This window comes from Felis catus, chromosome A2 (assembly GCF_018350175.1).
Source record: "Felis catus isolate Fca126 chromosome A2, F.catus_Fca126_mat1.0, whole genome shotgun sequence".
Classification (NCBI taxonomy): domain Eukaryota; kingdom Metazoa; phylum Chordata; class Mammalia; order Carnivora; family Felidae; genus Felis; species Felis catus.
Window position 1 is genome coordinate 155,993,080 of NC_058369.1, and position 14,157 is coordinate 156,007,236.

Sequence of the window (14,157 nt, forward strand, 5' to 3'; positions counted from 1 at the left end):
TTTAACTCTGTCATACTACTTCTGGGGCACAAAACTGAGGAAATACTTCAAATACAGAAAAAGAGATCTGTGTGAGGTGTTTACCACAGCTCCAAAATGTAGAGGAGCAATAAAAAAAAAAAAAACACGCTAAATGCTCAACCACAGTGAATAATAAATATTTTATCTATTTTTTTAAGTTTAATTTTTTTGAGAGAGAGAGAGAGCGAGTGAGCACAGGTCACATTGTCAGCGCAGAGCCTGACGCGGGGCTCGAACTCACGAACCGTGAGATCATGACCTGAGCCGAAGTCAGGACTCAGACAACCATAGTGAATAATGAAGACAACTTACAGAACAGCTCTAGCATTACAGAATTATTAAAATAATCATCAAAATGATAAAATGATACATACGGAGGACAATGCAGAGAAAACATATGCTTAACCAGTGCATAAAGAAGGAAAAAAATGGAATGGAAAAGTGGAATATTTTCTTACAGGAGAAAACGTTCCTGAAATTAAAAATAAAAGATGTATCTATAGATCAAAAGGGACACACACACACTTGGCCTCTCTCAAAATTAGATAAACATTAAAAAAACAAACAAACAAAAAAAGAATCGGGGATGCCTGGGTGGCTCAGTCAGTTAAGCGTCTGACTTTGGCTCAGGTCATGATCTCACAGGCCATGGGTTCGAGCCCTACAATAGCTCAGAGCCTAGAGCCTGCAGCCTGCTTCGGATTCTGTGTCTCCCTCTCTCTGCCCCTCGCCCACTTGCACTCTGTCTGTCTGTCCCTCTCCCTGTCCCTGTCTCTCTCTCTCTCTCTCTCAAAACTAAACATTAAAAAAATAAAAAGTGGGGCACCTGGGTGGCTCAGTCGGTTAAGTGTCTGACTTCGGCTCAGGTCATGATCTCATAGTTCATGGGTTTCAGCCCCACATGGGGCTCTGTGCTGACAGCTCAGAGCCTGGAGCCTGCTTCAGATTCTGTCTCCCTGTCTCTCTGCCCCTCCCCTGCTTGTGTGCTTGCTCGCTCTCTCTCTCAAAAATAAACATTAAAACAAAATAAAAAAAGAATCAGATGCTTAACTGACTGAACCACCCAGATGCCCCTCTTTGTACTTTTATATACATTTTAAATAATAAACTTTTTTTCCCACAAGCAACAAATTTCATGTTCTTTCAAAGATCATCATCAAGAATGACTGTTATGTTAAAAAATTCAAATAAATTCTGGGGCTCCTGGGTGGCGCAGTCGGTTAAGCGTCCGACTTCAGCCAGGTCACGATCTCACGGTCCGTGAGTTCGAGCCCCGCGTCGGGCTCTGGGCTGATGGCTCAGAGCCTGGAGCCTGTTTCCGATTCTGTGTCTCCCTCTCTCTTTGCCCCTCCCCCATTCATGCTCTGTCTCTCTCTGTCCCCCCAAAAAATAAACGTTGAAAAAAAAATTAAAAAAAAAATTCTAAAAGTATAAAAGTGTATACATAGTATGATGCCAAGTATATATATTTTTAAAAAAGTATACACATGTGTGTACCAGAAAAGAGGCAAAGGTGCTAAGATTTTAATAGTGCTTCAGGGGTTAGGGATAGATTTCTCTCAAAATCTGAAATGAGAGTAATGAAAAACTACAGAAGATAACGAATAGTTTCGTTGCTTCTGTTAAAGATTCCCTTCCTATTACCACCAGCAGTGATAATGACCCCGAATAATGAATGATGAGGCTTAAAAAGAGTTTAGAGTCTATTTGCCTACCTGGGGCGAAGGAGGTAATTGCTGTGGCTTAGGGTAAACAAAGATCACGTACTTATTAACAGATTATGTCATTCAACAAAACTGAGGACAGTATTGACACAGGCCGAATGCAAATCCGCCCCAGCATGAAGAGTCTTTAGGCCATGAGTTGGGTTGACAGAGAAAAGACCACCACCTGAGGCGCGAAATGTGGCCATGGATGTTCGAGCAAGGGCATCTGCTGTTCTGACACACAACCTATGTCTCTGAGGGCTCATCACTCACACACACACACACACACACACTCACACACACACCTGGCTGGCAGATTTCCCACGGCCACCCCGCACATGTATGCGAGCCACATACCGAACCTGGTTCTCCAAGAAGTGCATGTACCGGTAAAGCAGGGTGTAGGACGGAGACAGGATGCCCACAGACTTCATACGTGCACCACGCTCCAGCTCACTTTCCACAGGCATGTTGGCGAAGCAGGCCAGGCCGAAGAAGGGTCCCTTTCGGAAATAGCTAAAACGGACCAAATGCGTCGTGGGACTCAAAATCAGAGAAGAGAAATTTTGTTTGGCTTCGGTTTTTGTTTTGTTTAAAAAAATTTTTTTTTAATGTTTATTTTTTTATTTTTGAGAGAGAGAGAGTATGTGAGCAAGGGGAAGGGCAGACAGAGAGGGAGACACAGAATCCAAAGCTGGCTCCAGGCTCTGAGCTGTGAGCACAGAGCCCGATGCGGGGCTCGAACTCACAGACCACGAGATCATGACTTGAGCTGAAGTCAGACACTTAACCGACTGAGCCACCCAGGCGCCGCTGGCTTCGGTTTTTAATGTAAGATGCAGCCCCGAGGAAGACAGAGAGCTGTGTCCAGGGGTCTGCATGACAAAGCTCTCAGTCTGAAGACCAATGTTTTAGAACCAAAGGGGAATGTCAGTCCAGGCCACTCAACCCCACAGAGGAGACAACCCAGGTATAAAGAGATTACCCAACTCACCAAGGGTCACCCAGCAGGAGCTAGGACTTGACCTTTGGCAAGTCTGCTGCTGCACTGCCCATGACCATGGACAGATCCCTTCGCTCCTGCATAACTACTGATGCCATAAGGAACCAAAACAAAGATTCATCTTCAGGCCCCTCTGGAAGGGCGCTCTGTTTTAGTAGCATAAGCCACATCGATTCTTTCCTCACTTCCTGAGTCTCTGATATTTTTAACAGGGCGGATGACCACAGCTGTCACTTTATCTCCTCCCCCTTTCTTACACTTCTGTCATGGTTTCAGCCCAGTGAGAAGATTAAAGCTACTCTGGTTACCCTCGTGTTCTATTCATTTGCTCCTCACACGAATCTTAATTGCACAGGACTATAACTTGGCCTTACTGAAAGCTGGACTTTCAAGTTTTAGCCCACAAATGGCTTAAGTTAACCCAAACTGTACTGAAAGTCCATTCTTTCAACAAAGCCAAACCTCAAGTAAGACCTAGCATTTTCTTAAAAGGGAGAGAGAACCTTTGATAGTTCTTAACTTTTGGGGGTCATGAAATCCAGTGGGAACCTAATGAAAGCTGGGGGCCTTCTTGCTGGAAAACTGATATAAACACAAATCTATCTATATATATTTTCAGGGCATTTCTACACACCTTTGGAAGACCCCCTGATGAGAGCCCTTACGCTGTGGGGAAAGTCTGTGAGAAGAGAGAAATGGTACAGGGATTTACATTCTGAAATACTTACATGAAGTCAGACTGAATTTTATGGGACCCACTGGCCATAGACTTGAACTCAACACCTTCAAGGTCAATATCTTGAGGTAAGCACCATTCCACCATGTTCCCTGTGGGAAAGGGAGGTGACAAGTTAAAAGAAACAAAGTCATTCAAAGAAAAGGACGTAGTACAAGGGCTGAGGGCATATGGCTGCCCATTGCACGCACTGCTGGCTCAGCCACCAAGACGCTTAAGTGGGTCACCTCATCCACCACCCACACGCTGGCAGAGTTCCCCAGTTACTCCAGAGGGCCAGGAGACAGGCCTTAAAGGAGCCTTGCCCTCTGCCAAGAGAGGAGCTCATTCTTTCTAGTGACGATATGGTCTTTGGTGCTCCATTCTGCATAGCTACTTTCAAACGTCCTTCCTTTCATGGCTTTACTTCCGAGGGCATGATTCTTACCCCCGTCTCCTTTCCCTAACCCCCTGAGATCTTGTTCCAACTTGTCCTTCTACAGCGACTGATGACTCTGATAACCCTGAACTCTTTTTAATTCACGTTGTCACTGACCTCTTTGTGGAATTTGAGAATTCCTCAAAAGTGTATTCCTCTTTTGCCTTGATTCCCATGATAAAATACTATTTTGGTTTTTTCCCTACTTCTCTGTCTAGGTAGCTCTGCTTCCTTCCCAGAGTCTTTCTCTTCTCTCCCTAGGTGAGGCCCATATTCCAAGGCTTAGCCTTCAGTTCTTTCCTTCCAGAACCTTGGGGCTCATTCACTCATCATCAGTTACCGACTTTTTACCGAGCTGGACACTGGAGCTACAAAGTCAAATAAGACATAGTCCCTGACTGCAAAGAGATTAGAATTCAGAGATAAACAAGGAGACCACAGATTACAGTTCCAGGGGATAAAAGCTATGAGAGAGGAGAATGTGAGCAGTGATGAGCATCTATCAGATTGAGGGAATCGGAGATTTGCACAACAGCACTGTTACCCAGAACACGGACAGAACACATACTGACAGAACACTATGGATATTCCCTACTGTTTTCTTGTGTGTTCAAAATTTTTCAAAACAACAGTATCGAGCTATGCATGAGTTTATTTTTATTTTATTTTTTCTAACAGCTTGAGATACAATTCGCACACCGGGCCACCTACTCACTTACGGCAAACAATTCAACGGCTTTTAGTATAGTCAGCTGTACAACCAACTACCACATTTTCAACGTTCTCCCGTTTTTACATCCGAGGAAACAATGAGACAAATAGAACACTTGCTCAGAGTCACCCCTAACCAGCTGAGCTGGTGTGCTGCAGGGGCTGCCAGGAACTAGGGTTCCGGGGGCACCTGAAGGGTTCAGTGGGTTAAGTGTCTGACTTTGGCTCAGGTCATTATCTCATGGTTCTCGAGTTCAAGCCCTGCATTGGACTGTATGCTGATAGCTCAGAGCCTGCTTCCGATCCTCTCTGCCCCAATCTCTCTGCCCCTCCCCTGCTCATTCTCTCTCTCTCTCTCTCTCTCTCTCTCTCTCTCAAAATAAATAAATAAACTTAAAAAAAAAAAAAAAAGAGCTGGTTTCCAGGCCGGGCCTGGACTCTCTGCATGAAGCTAGACCAGTCACCCGACAGCGGTGTGGGGGGAGCAGTTAAATATGCACTTAGCCCAGGCTAGACTTGGCTTCAAGGCTTGGTTTTGTCACAAGCTGTGTGGCCTCTGGTAAAAGCTCTTGGATCCTCGGTTTCCTTATTGTAAAATGAAGACAATTCAATACGTGAGGAGGCTGATTCACCTGTAAGATTGCTTCTAGCTTTTAATTCCCAACTACAATGAGGGGGAGAAAATTAAACATAAATTCCCAAGTATCCAGTACAAGAGGAATACATATTCCTTGAAGACAGAGGCTCACCTACTTCCCTTGTGCTCTGAGCACCTGGCACAGGCCTCAGCCAAGTGGGAAAGAAACATGTGAAATGACCCTTTCAAGAGCAGAGAAAGGTGGGAAGAGTTGGGCGGGGGGGGGGGGGGGGCGGTGAGGGCAGCAGATGCGGCAGGCCTTGGGTGACCTGCCCAGGAGTAGGCAACGGCCCTGTGAGTATAAACAGGGGTGGGAAGGATTATGACACTTTATTTTAGAACAAACTTCTTATCACTACTCCAAACCCTACTTTCCTAGGCATGAGAAATGCCGTGAATAATCCAGCCAACAGCGCTTTCAGATCGTGCTCCAAGCATCAGAGAAGCTGCATATCCGTCTACCTACATATGGGTCCAGTCTCCAAACATGGCAGGCACCACGGAGGGTTATCCGGCCTCACCTTCAGAGCCTAAGGTGCTTTCAAATAGTTTACTTTCTTTCTTTTTTTTTTTTTTCAATGTTTATTTATTTTTGGGACAGAGAGAGACAGAGCATGAACAGGGAGGGGCAGAGAGAGAGGGAGACACAGAATCGGAAACAGGCTCCAGGCTCTGAGCCATCAGCCCAGAGCCCAACACGGGGCTCGAACTCAGGGACCGCGAGATCGTGACCTGGCTGAAGTCGGACGCTTAACCGACTGCGCCACCCAGGCGCCCCCAAATAGTTTACTTTCAAGAGAGGAATCAGGGCTCTAACAAAGAGCTAAACCCAAAAGTGTGTAAAGGGGAATTAGGATTTTATAAAACAGAAAGGATAGAATGATGTTGTGCGTGTCCGGGTTAAAGACAAGGAAAAGCACGCTGCACACTGAAAGAGGGGTGGACTTGGGGATAAAGGGATTTCCATCTTTCCCCTTCCGTGCATGTCTACTATCTCTGTGGTTCAGTGGCTTTCGGCCTGTGGAGTGTATGAGGACACCCAGGGAACTTATAAGGGTGCTGGGACCTATCCCCGATATACAGGATCATGGTCCCTGCCTCATAGCACATGGGGATTCTGCTGGCGGGCTCCTGCTTCAGCCTGTGTACACAGCCCTAACCCTCTGCAATGGGAACAGGTGGCCGGCCTAGGAAGGGACAGCCTGGGACAGGGCTGCTACAGTGTCCCTCAGGTAGACGCCGTCCTCCTCGCCTACCCAACCTGCCTCTTCTCTTATCCGCTGCCTTCTTCCCTCGCTGCCGCTCCATAATGGGTTCAGAGAGCCCTAACACTGTTTCTTTCCTCCAACCCAGCCGATCCATGACTTCTAACAAAAAAACTTGTTAAAACACCACCAGGGTGCCTGGGTGGCTCAGTTGGTTGAGCATCCAATTCTTGATTTTGAGCTCAGGCATCATCTCACGGCCTGGGGATCAAGCCCCCCATCATGCTCTGCACTGACAGCATGGAGCCTGCTTGGGATTCTCTCTCTCCCTCTCTGCCCCTCCCCTGCTCACACATTCTCAAAATAAACATTTAAAACAAAGAAACAAAACTTGAATTTACCTAAAATTTTTTTCCTGACAGCTAAGTACAGAAGAGCACACAAATCCTAACTACTGCTCAGTGAATTTCCCCAACATGCACATCCCTGCGTAACCAGCACCCAGACCAAGAAGGAGAAGCCTTCTGTACACCAGAAGCCCCGCTGTCCCCCTCGTGACCCTCTCTCAACAGGAACTACTATCTTGACCTCTAACGCTGTAAATCCGCTTGGCTGTTTTGAAATTTGTATCGATGCAATCGTAGTTTACATTCTTTTAGGTCTTCTTTTGCTCAATATTCTTTGCAAGTTTCATTCATGCGGATCCACGAAGCTACTTCCATCCTATGCATGTAACAGATTATCTATTTCACTGTTGATGTGCGTTTAGCTTATTTCCAATTTGAGGCTGTTACAAACAGACCCCTACAAAACGTCTTATACTTAAGTCGCCTGGTGAACACATGTGGGGTGGCTTTGTAATAGGTCAGCCTGGCTAGGCCGAACTACGTCTCTCAGAATTGCCTTCCTCGTGAATTCCAGGTGAGACGGGTGGAATGTGGGATGTGGGACGTGGGAGTGATGTGGCAGGGCAGCAGTCGGCATATCGTATGCACATCAGGAGGCTGGGGGAGGAGCACCAGGCAGCTCGTGTGCATTACTGCTCGTCTGCGGACCACCTCGGGGGTCTGGGGGTGGCAGCCAGGCCTGTGAATGCTGGACCCACCTTCCCCTGGATCTTCTTTCACCTTCTCTGACTCCTAAGCCAGTTGTGGGTTTAGTTCCACAATGAAGGGCATCAACTTCATCAGGACACCCACATCCTGAAAGCTGGAGGCGGACTGACCCGGGTTCCTGTACATGAGTTCCAGCTTCTCTCCATGTTCCCAACTATACTCTCTTCTTCGATAACTGCCGGCCCAATAGAGTTCCAGCTCCCTCATCAGGCAGAAAGACAACAGCCTTATACAGCCTGCCTACCTAGCTCCCACAACTGCGTAAGATCAAATTCTTGCAATAAATCCCTTTAGACATCTCCTAGCGGTTCTGTTTCTTCGATTAAACTTTGACACAATATGTACACATTTCTGTTGACAACATCCCTAGGAATAGAACTACCGTAAAAATGTCTTCATCGGGGCTAACTAAGAGATCTTTAACAATTCCCAAAGCAGTGTTTCCCAAAGCTTTTGTTGACAGAGCTTCTGCAAAAAAAAACAAAAACAAAAACAAAACAAAACACATTTTTCAAAAGGGATTTTGGCCAAATTATCTTAGGGTAAACAAGGATAGACACATTTCTTTACTGCAGAACTTCTCAGAGCCTTTAGTATGTTACTCTGCTTTGTGGACCTCTACGAGACCTTAATGTTTCCAAAATTTGGGGGCTAATAAACCTATTCTTAACAAGCATCCCCTGTACAGCCCACCAAAGTGGGGGGAAGAAGCATCTTAAGGGACCAATTTTACTGAAGACATTTTTTTTTTTTTAAGAAATGCCAGCACACAAGGAGTTGCAAGTTGACCCTCAATATCCACTCTTACAGGGAACAAAACCTCCTATATTTAGCCAAATCACAACTACGTTCCTCAGTATCTTCTTGCCTGTAGGAACGGCTACATGAGTCAATTCTGGCCAATGGGAAATGGACAGAAGTGAGGTGTATGGTTGCCAAAAAGTACCTTAAAGGGCAGGTGTACGTGCTGCCCCTTCCTCCATCCTGCTGTCTAGAATGTGGATGTGGTGACAAGCCGTCATGAATCTAGGTCCCTGGATGGCCGCTTGGACTGAGCCAGCATGCCAGCCCTAGGCCAACTATCTCCTGTTGCATGAGAGAGAAATAAACTCCTATCTTGATTAAGCCACCGTTACTTTGGGTCCCTGGTATTCATGGCCAAACCCACGTGTTACCCGACACCGCTGACCTGTAGAAGAAAGCCCCCATTCCTCAGCCTGGCTCTCAAAGCTGCCACCCTCGTCCCTCTGTGCGTGTCCGGTCCTCACGCTACAGAAACTGACAGACTCAGATGGAGGGAGTGACATCTGGTAGTTACAGTCTTGACTTCTAGATGGATGTAAGTCCCTCAGGGTCTTTCCCAGATGGAAAGTTCCATCAGGGTCAGGCTGGGGAGTCACGGAATGAGCACGGGTTCCAGAGCACTGCTCTGGGACTAGTTGCCCTCACCTTTACCTACTGACACGCTCCTTGAATGAAAGGAAAGTAAATGAAGTAGACGAAGCTACTTCGGTCCTCATGCCAGCCTATGTAATCACTGGAGGTGATTTCCACAGGAGACGGGTCTATTTCCACAGGAGACAGGACTTCTTAAAGACAGGAACTTCGTTGATCGTCACATCCCAACACGGCACACCGCTTAGCACGGTACAGGATGGGTGTTACGTAGTAATAACAATAATGAAAGAAAAACAGCTTTATTGCAGGCAGGCATTTTTTAAAGAGCCAACTGATGAATTAATGTTAATTATCCTAGGGGTAATGATACTGTGGTTATGTAAGAAAATGTCCTTCTTCTTAGGAGGTTTATACTCAAGAATTTAGAAGGATCATCACGTCTGCATTTACTACCAAAAGGCTCAGGAAAAAAAAAAAGTATATCTGTATATAGTCAGTTTTGACACATTGCTTGCTGAACTAGAGTCGACAAAACTGAAGTATTTTTCTTTTTTAAGATTATTTATCTTTGAGAGAGAGAGAGTGAGTGAGCAGGGGAGGGGCAGAGAGAGGGGGACAGAGGATCCGAAGTGGGCTCTATGCTGACAGCAGACAGCCCGATACAGAGCTTGAACCCATAAATCGCGAGATCATGACCCGAGCCGAAGTCAGATGCTCAACCGACTGAGCCACCCGGGCGCCCCAACACAATTGAAGTATTAAGAACGATCTGAGCATAGGGATTTCACATTTCCTTACGCTGGAGATCCAATGCAATCTCAATCCAAATGCCAGCAAATTATTTGTGGATATTGAAAAGTTAATTCTAAAGTTCATATGGAAAGGCAAAGGCCCCAGACAGCCAACACAAGACTGAAGAAAAAGTGAGGATTGACACTACCCAATTCTAAGACCTACCATGAAAACTACAGTAATCAAGACAGTGATTAGACAAGATTAGACACAACAACGGAACAGGACACAGAGCCCAGAAACAGACCCACACAAATACAGTCAGCTGATCTCTGCCAACAAAGCAAAGGCCATACAATGGATAAAGGATTATCTCTTCAACAATGGATAACCACAGGCAAAAAAAAAAAAAAAAAGAATCTAGACACAGAACTTACACCTTTCACAAAAATTAATTCAGTATGAATATATACTAAAATGCAAAATTATAAAACTTCTGGAAGGTAACAAAGGAGAAAATCTAGGTGACCCTGAGTTTAGCAATGAGTTTTTAGATACAACACCAGGAGCACGATCCATGAAGAAAAAAATTGGTATGTTGTACTTCATTAAAATTAAAAACTTCTGATCTGTGGAAGATACTATGAAGAGAATAAAGACAAGCCATACACAGAGAAAATATTTGTAAAAACATACCTGATAAAGGCTTAAATCCAAAATATACAAAGAACTAAAACACAACATTAAGAAAAATATAAACACCCAATTTAAAAAATGAACAAGGGGCACCTGGGTGGCTTAGTCGGTTAAGCATCTGACTTGATTTCAGCTCAGGTACTGATCTCAGGGTCGTGAGTTCAAGCCCCATGTTGGGCTCCATGCCGGGCGTGGAGTGTACTTAAAAAAATAATAAAAATGGGGGCGCCTGGGTGGCGCAGTCGGTTAAGCGTCCGACTTCAGCCAGGTCACGATCTCGCGGTCCATGAGTTCGAGCCCCGCATCGGGCTCTGGGCTGATGGCTCAGAGCCTGGAGCCTGTTTCCGATTCTGTGTCTCCCTCTCTCTCTGCCCCTCCCCCGTTCATGCTCTCTCTCTGTCCCAAAAATAAATAAACGTTGAAAAAAAAAATTAAAAAAATAATAATAATAATAAAAATGGACAAAAGATCAGTGATCTCACCGAAGTAGATATACAGATGGCAAATGAGATTATGAAAAACATGCTCAAAATTACATGTCATTGGGGAATTCCAAATCCAAACAAGATTCTTCTCACACCTATTAGAATGGTCAAAATCCCGAACATGGAAAACACCAAATGCTAATTGCAAGAGCACGCAGCAACAGGAAGTCTCATTCGTTGCTGGTAGGAATGCAAAATGGTACAAACACTTTGGAAGACAGTTTGGCATTTCCTTACAACTAAACATACTCTCACTGTATGATCAGGCAATCATGCTCCTTCACATCTATCCCAAGAGTGAGAACTTAGGTCCACACAAAAGGCTGCCCATGGTTTACAGCAGCTTTATTTCTGATTGTCCCAAACTGGAAGCAACCAAGGTGTCCTTCAGTTGGGGAATGGATAAACAAACTGCAGAACATCCAGACAATAAAATACTGTTCAGAAATAATGAGCTATCAAGCCACAAAGACATAAAGGAACCTTAAATGCATGTTGTTAAGAGAAAGAAGCCAATCTGAAAAGGCTACATACTATATAATTCCAACTCTGTGACATCCATGAAAAGAAAAAATTAAGAGATAGTAAAAAGATCAGCAAATAAGGAAGGATTAGTAGGGAAAGCACTGAGGATTTTTAGGGCAATAAAACCCTTTCTGTAGGATACTCTTACAGTGCATATGTAACATCGTGCATTTTTCATTTTTTTAAAATTAATGTTTCTTTATTTTTGACAGAGAGAGAGACAGAGTATGAGTGGGAAGGGGCAGAGAGAGAGGGAGACACAGAATCCGAAGCAGGCTCCAGGCTCTGAGCTGTCAGCACAGAGCCTGATGTGGGTCTTGAACTCACAAGATCATGACCTGAGTCAAAGTTGGACACTTAACCGACTGAGCTACCCAGACACCCCAAGGATAAAACTTTTATATTTCTTTCACAGTTGGTATGCTTTGTTAAACAATGTTAAAACTCCTTTTATCAAATCATCATGAAATATTTATACGTACTTAAAGCAATCATTTTTATTTTTTTTGACGATTATTCCCGGTGCGGGGGGGGGGGGGGGATGGGAAGGGGCAGAGAGAGAGGGAGACACAGAATCCCAAGCAGGTTCCAGGCTCTGAGCTGTCAGCACAGACCCTGACGCGGGGCTTGAACTCAGGAACCATGAGATCATGAGCTGAGCCGAAGTCAGACACTTAACCGACTGAGCCACCCAGGCGCCCCACATCGTGCATTTTTCAAACCCAGAGAATGTACAACGCAAAGAGTAGACCCTAATGTAAACTATGGGCTTTAGTTAATAATTATTTATCAATATTGGTTCATCAATTGCAACGAACATGCCACACTAATGCTAGATGTGAATAAAAACGGAAAACTGGGTGCAAAGGTGGGATATGGGACCTCTGCACTTTCTTCTCAGTTTTTCTGTAAATCTGAAACTGACGTAAAAAAAAAATTAACTAAAAAAAGAAGGTAACGGATCAATTAATGTAGGTGAATTACCCTGGGATTGGTAATGATATTGTGGTCATGTAGGAAAACGGCCTTATTCTTAGGAGATTTGTACTGAAGTTTCAGAAAAGAAATGTTATGATGTCTGCAACTTACTGTCAAATAGTTCAGCAGAAAAAGATAAGCACACCTCTATATATAGTCAGTTCTGCTAGAACGCCAGCTGAATTCGATCCAAAGCAACTGATACATTAGGGAGCCGTTTGATCGTAGAGGATTTCCTGTTTGTTGATAGGTGATTTTGATCACAAGGATCACAATGTGAATGCAGAAAACTGCACCCAGTTGAAATGAGACACACGGAAATACACAAAACACCCCCCCCTCAACCTCAAACACTCACGCATTACCTTCTTCAGAGTTAAGAGCCCTGACTATCACTTCCAGGCCTACTGTTGTCCATCAAATGTCACACAGCTCCGCTTCCATTCATTTCACCATAAATCACAGGCTCCACCTCCCCAGGTGTCTTAAGGTAAAGTGCCAAACTTTGAGTATTTATGCATCTCCTAACTAGTTATCATATGTAAAGTTGTCCTACCATTTTTATTTGGTTCCCTTTTTTTTTTAAAAAAAATGTGTCACTGACAGTTTTTGAGCGCTGTGCCCTGACCCCATCTTCCCCATAAACCTTGTGACTTTTACCACAGGTCTTTCACAGCACAGTGACTTTTAGGAATGCATGTTCCACATTAGAGCTGAGCTGTGTACGCATAAAGCAAATATGGCAAAATGTCCACAAATAGGGACGGGCTCGAAGTATTCACTGTACTATTCCTCCAACTTTTCTGAGGTTTAAAAAATTTCAACAAATTGGACAACATAATTTAAATGATAGGGATGTGAAAAAAACATAAGGTAAGCAAAAAGGACTTTGCAAAAGGAAAATAAATGGGGGCAATCTACACTAAGTAGGGTAATAATGAGGCATCATGGCTAAAGGTCATCCTTTCCAGAAATATTACACCATTCACAAAAATTGGAAGCCAGTTTACATATAAAATTTGTAGAGACTTAAAGACAAGTGATTCTGTAAAAATAAAACCCATTGAATGCCAGAAAAACTTCCCACTAAATGCTAACTACCCCGGTCTTGGTCTTCGGACTATTATTGGCTTCCAAAATACCCTCACCATATTTTAGAAACTCAGCCAGGAAACTGGGGCCCAAAAGGATTCTACAGAAGGGCTCAACCGAGGGGTAATCGATCAAAAAGAGACGAGTTGACAATGACAAGTGCTTTTCCACCTCACTTTCTCTCCTTTGCAATCGTGGGCCCACCTGGAGGCCCAGCCTCATCTCTAGCTGCAAAGACAACCTATGGGGAAAGGCCACATGAGCGCACGAGGGTCACATGTGGCAATCTGCATTATGTACGTCCAGCCGGCCATTCAATAAATATTGGCAGAACATAACTTGGCAGCCAGTGCCAGGGGCTGGGCTCATGCAAAGGCAAATACGTATGTCCCCGTGGAACTTGGACTCCCAGCTTATTGCGCAGGCAGCCCAGTCATCCAGGGGAAGCCAGAGGGCGAGGCTGAGCCTGGTGCAGGTGGACAGATGGTCTGAACCTGCCTCTCCACGGTTCGGAAGGTCAGCCTGGCAGCTGTGTCCACAGCAGAGCCTCCCAGGGCTGATGTTTGATGAACTCCTGCACTGGGCGAGATCTGCTCTGTCCCATCTACCGCAAACGGGACTGCCTCTGTCTTCTGTTTCCGTGTACACTGAGGTGATTCGGCACCACCACTGCTCTGGGAGAACAGACGTGGGCTGTTG

At 44.9% G+C, this 14,157-nt stretch overlaps 1 protein-coding gene and 1 long non-coding RNA gene across 5 annotated transcripts in view; one reads left to right on the top strand and one right to left on the bottom strand.

The window, feature by feature from the left end:
• DENND11 (DENN domain containing 11) overlaps nt 1–14,157 on the bottom strand; it is a 55,865-nt gene that overhangs the window by 35,592 nt on the left and 6,116 nt on the right. For 3 of the 4 annotated variants that reach the window (XM_023250637.2, XM_023250636.2, XM_023250635.2), the window contains exons 2-3: nt 3,459–3,558; nt 2,085–2,243 (exon numbers count right to left, since the gene is read on the bottom strand). In XM_023250637.2, coding sequence (XP_023106405.1) covers nt 2,085–2,243; nt 3,459–3,558 — 259 coding nt within the window. The remainder of the gene's footprint in view (nt 1–2,084; nt 2,244–3,458; nt 3,559–14,157) is intronic. The other variant, XM_045052857.1, reaches the window with a different exon arrangement.
• On the top strand, nt 5,628–7,853 carry LOC123384057. The gene is made up of 2 exons (XR_006594653.1): nt 5,628–5,767; nt 6,860–7,853. It is a non-coding gene; the product is annotated as an uncharacterized LOC123384057 (long non-coding RNA).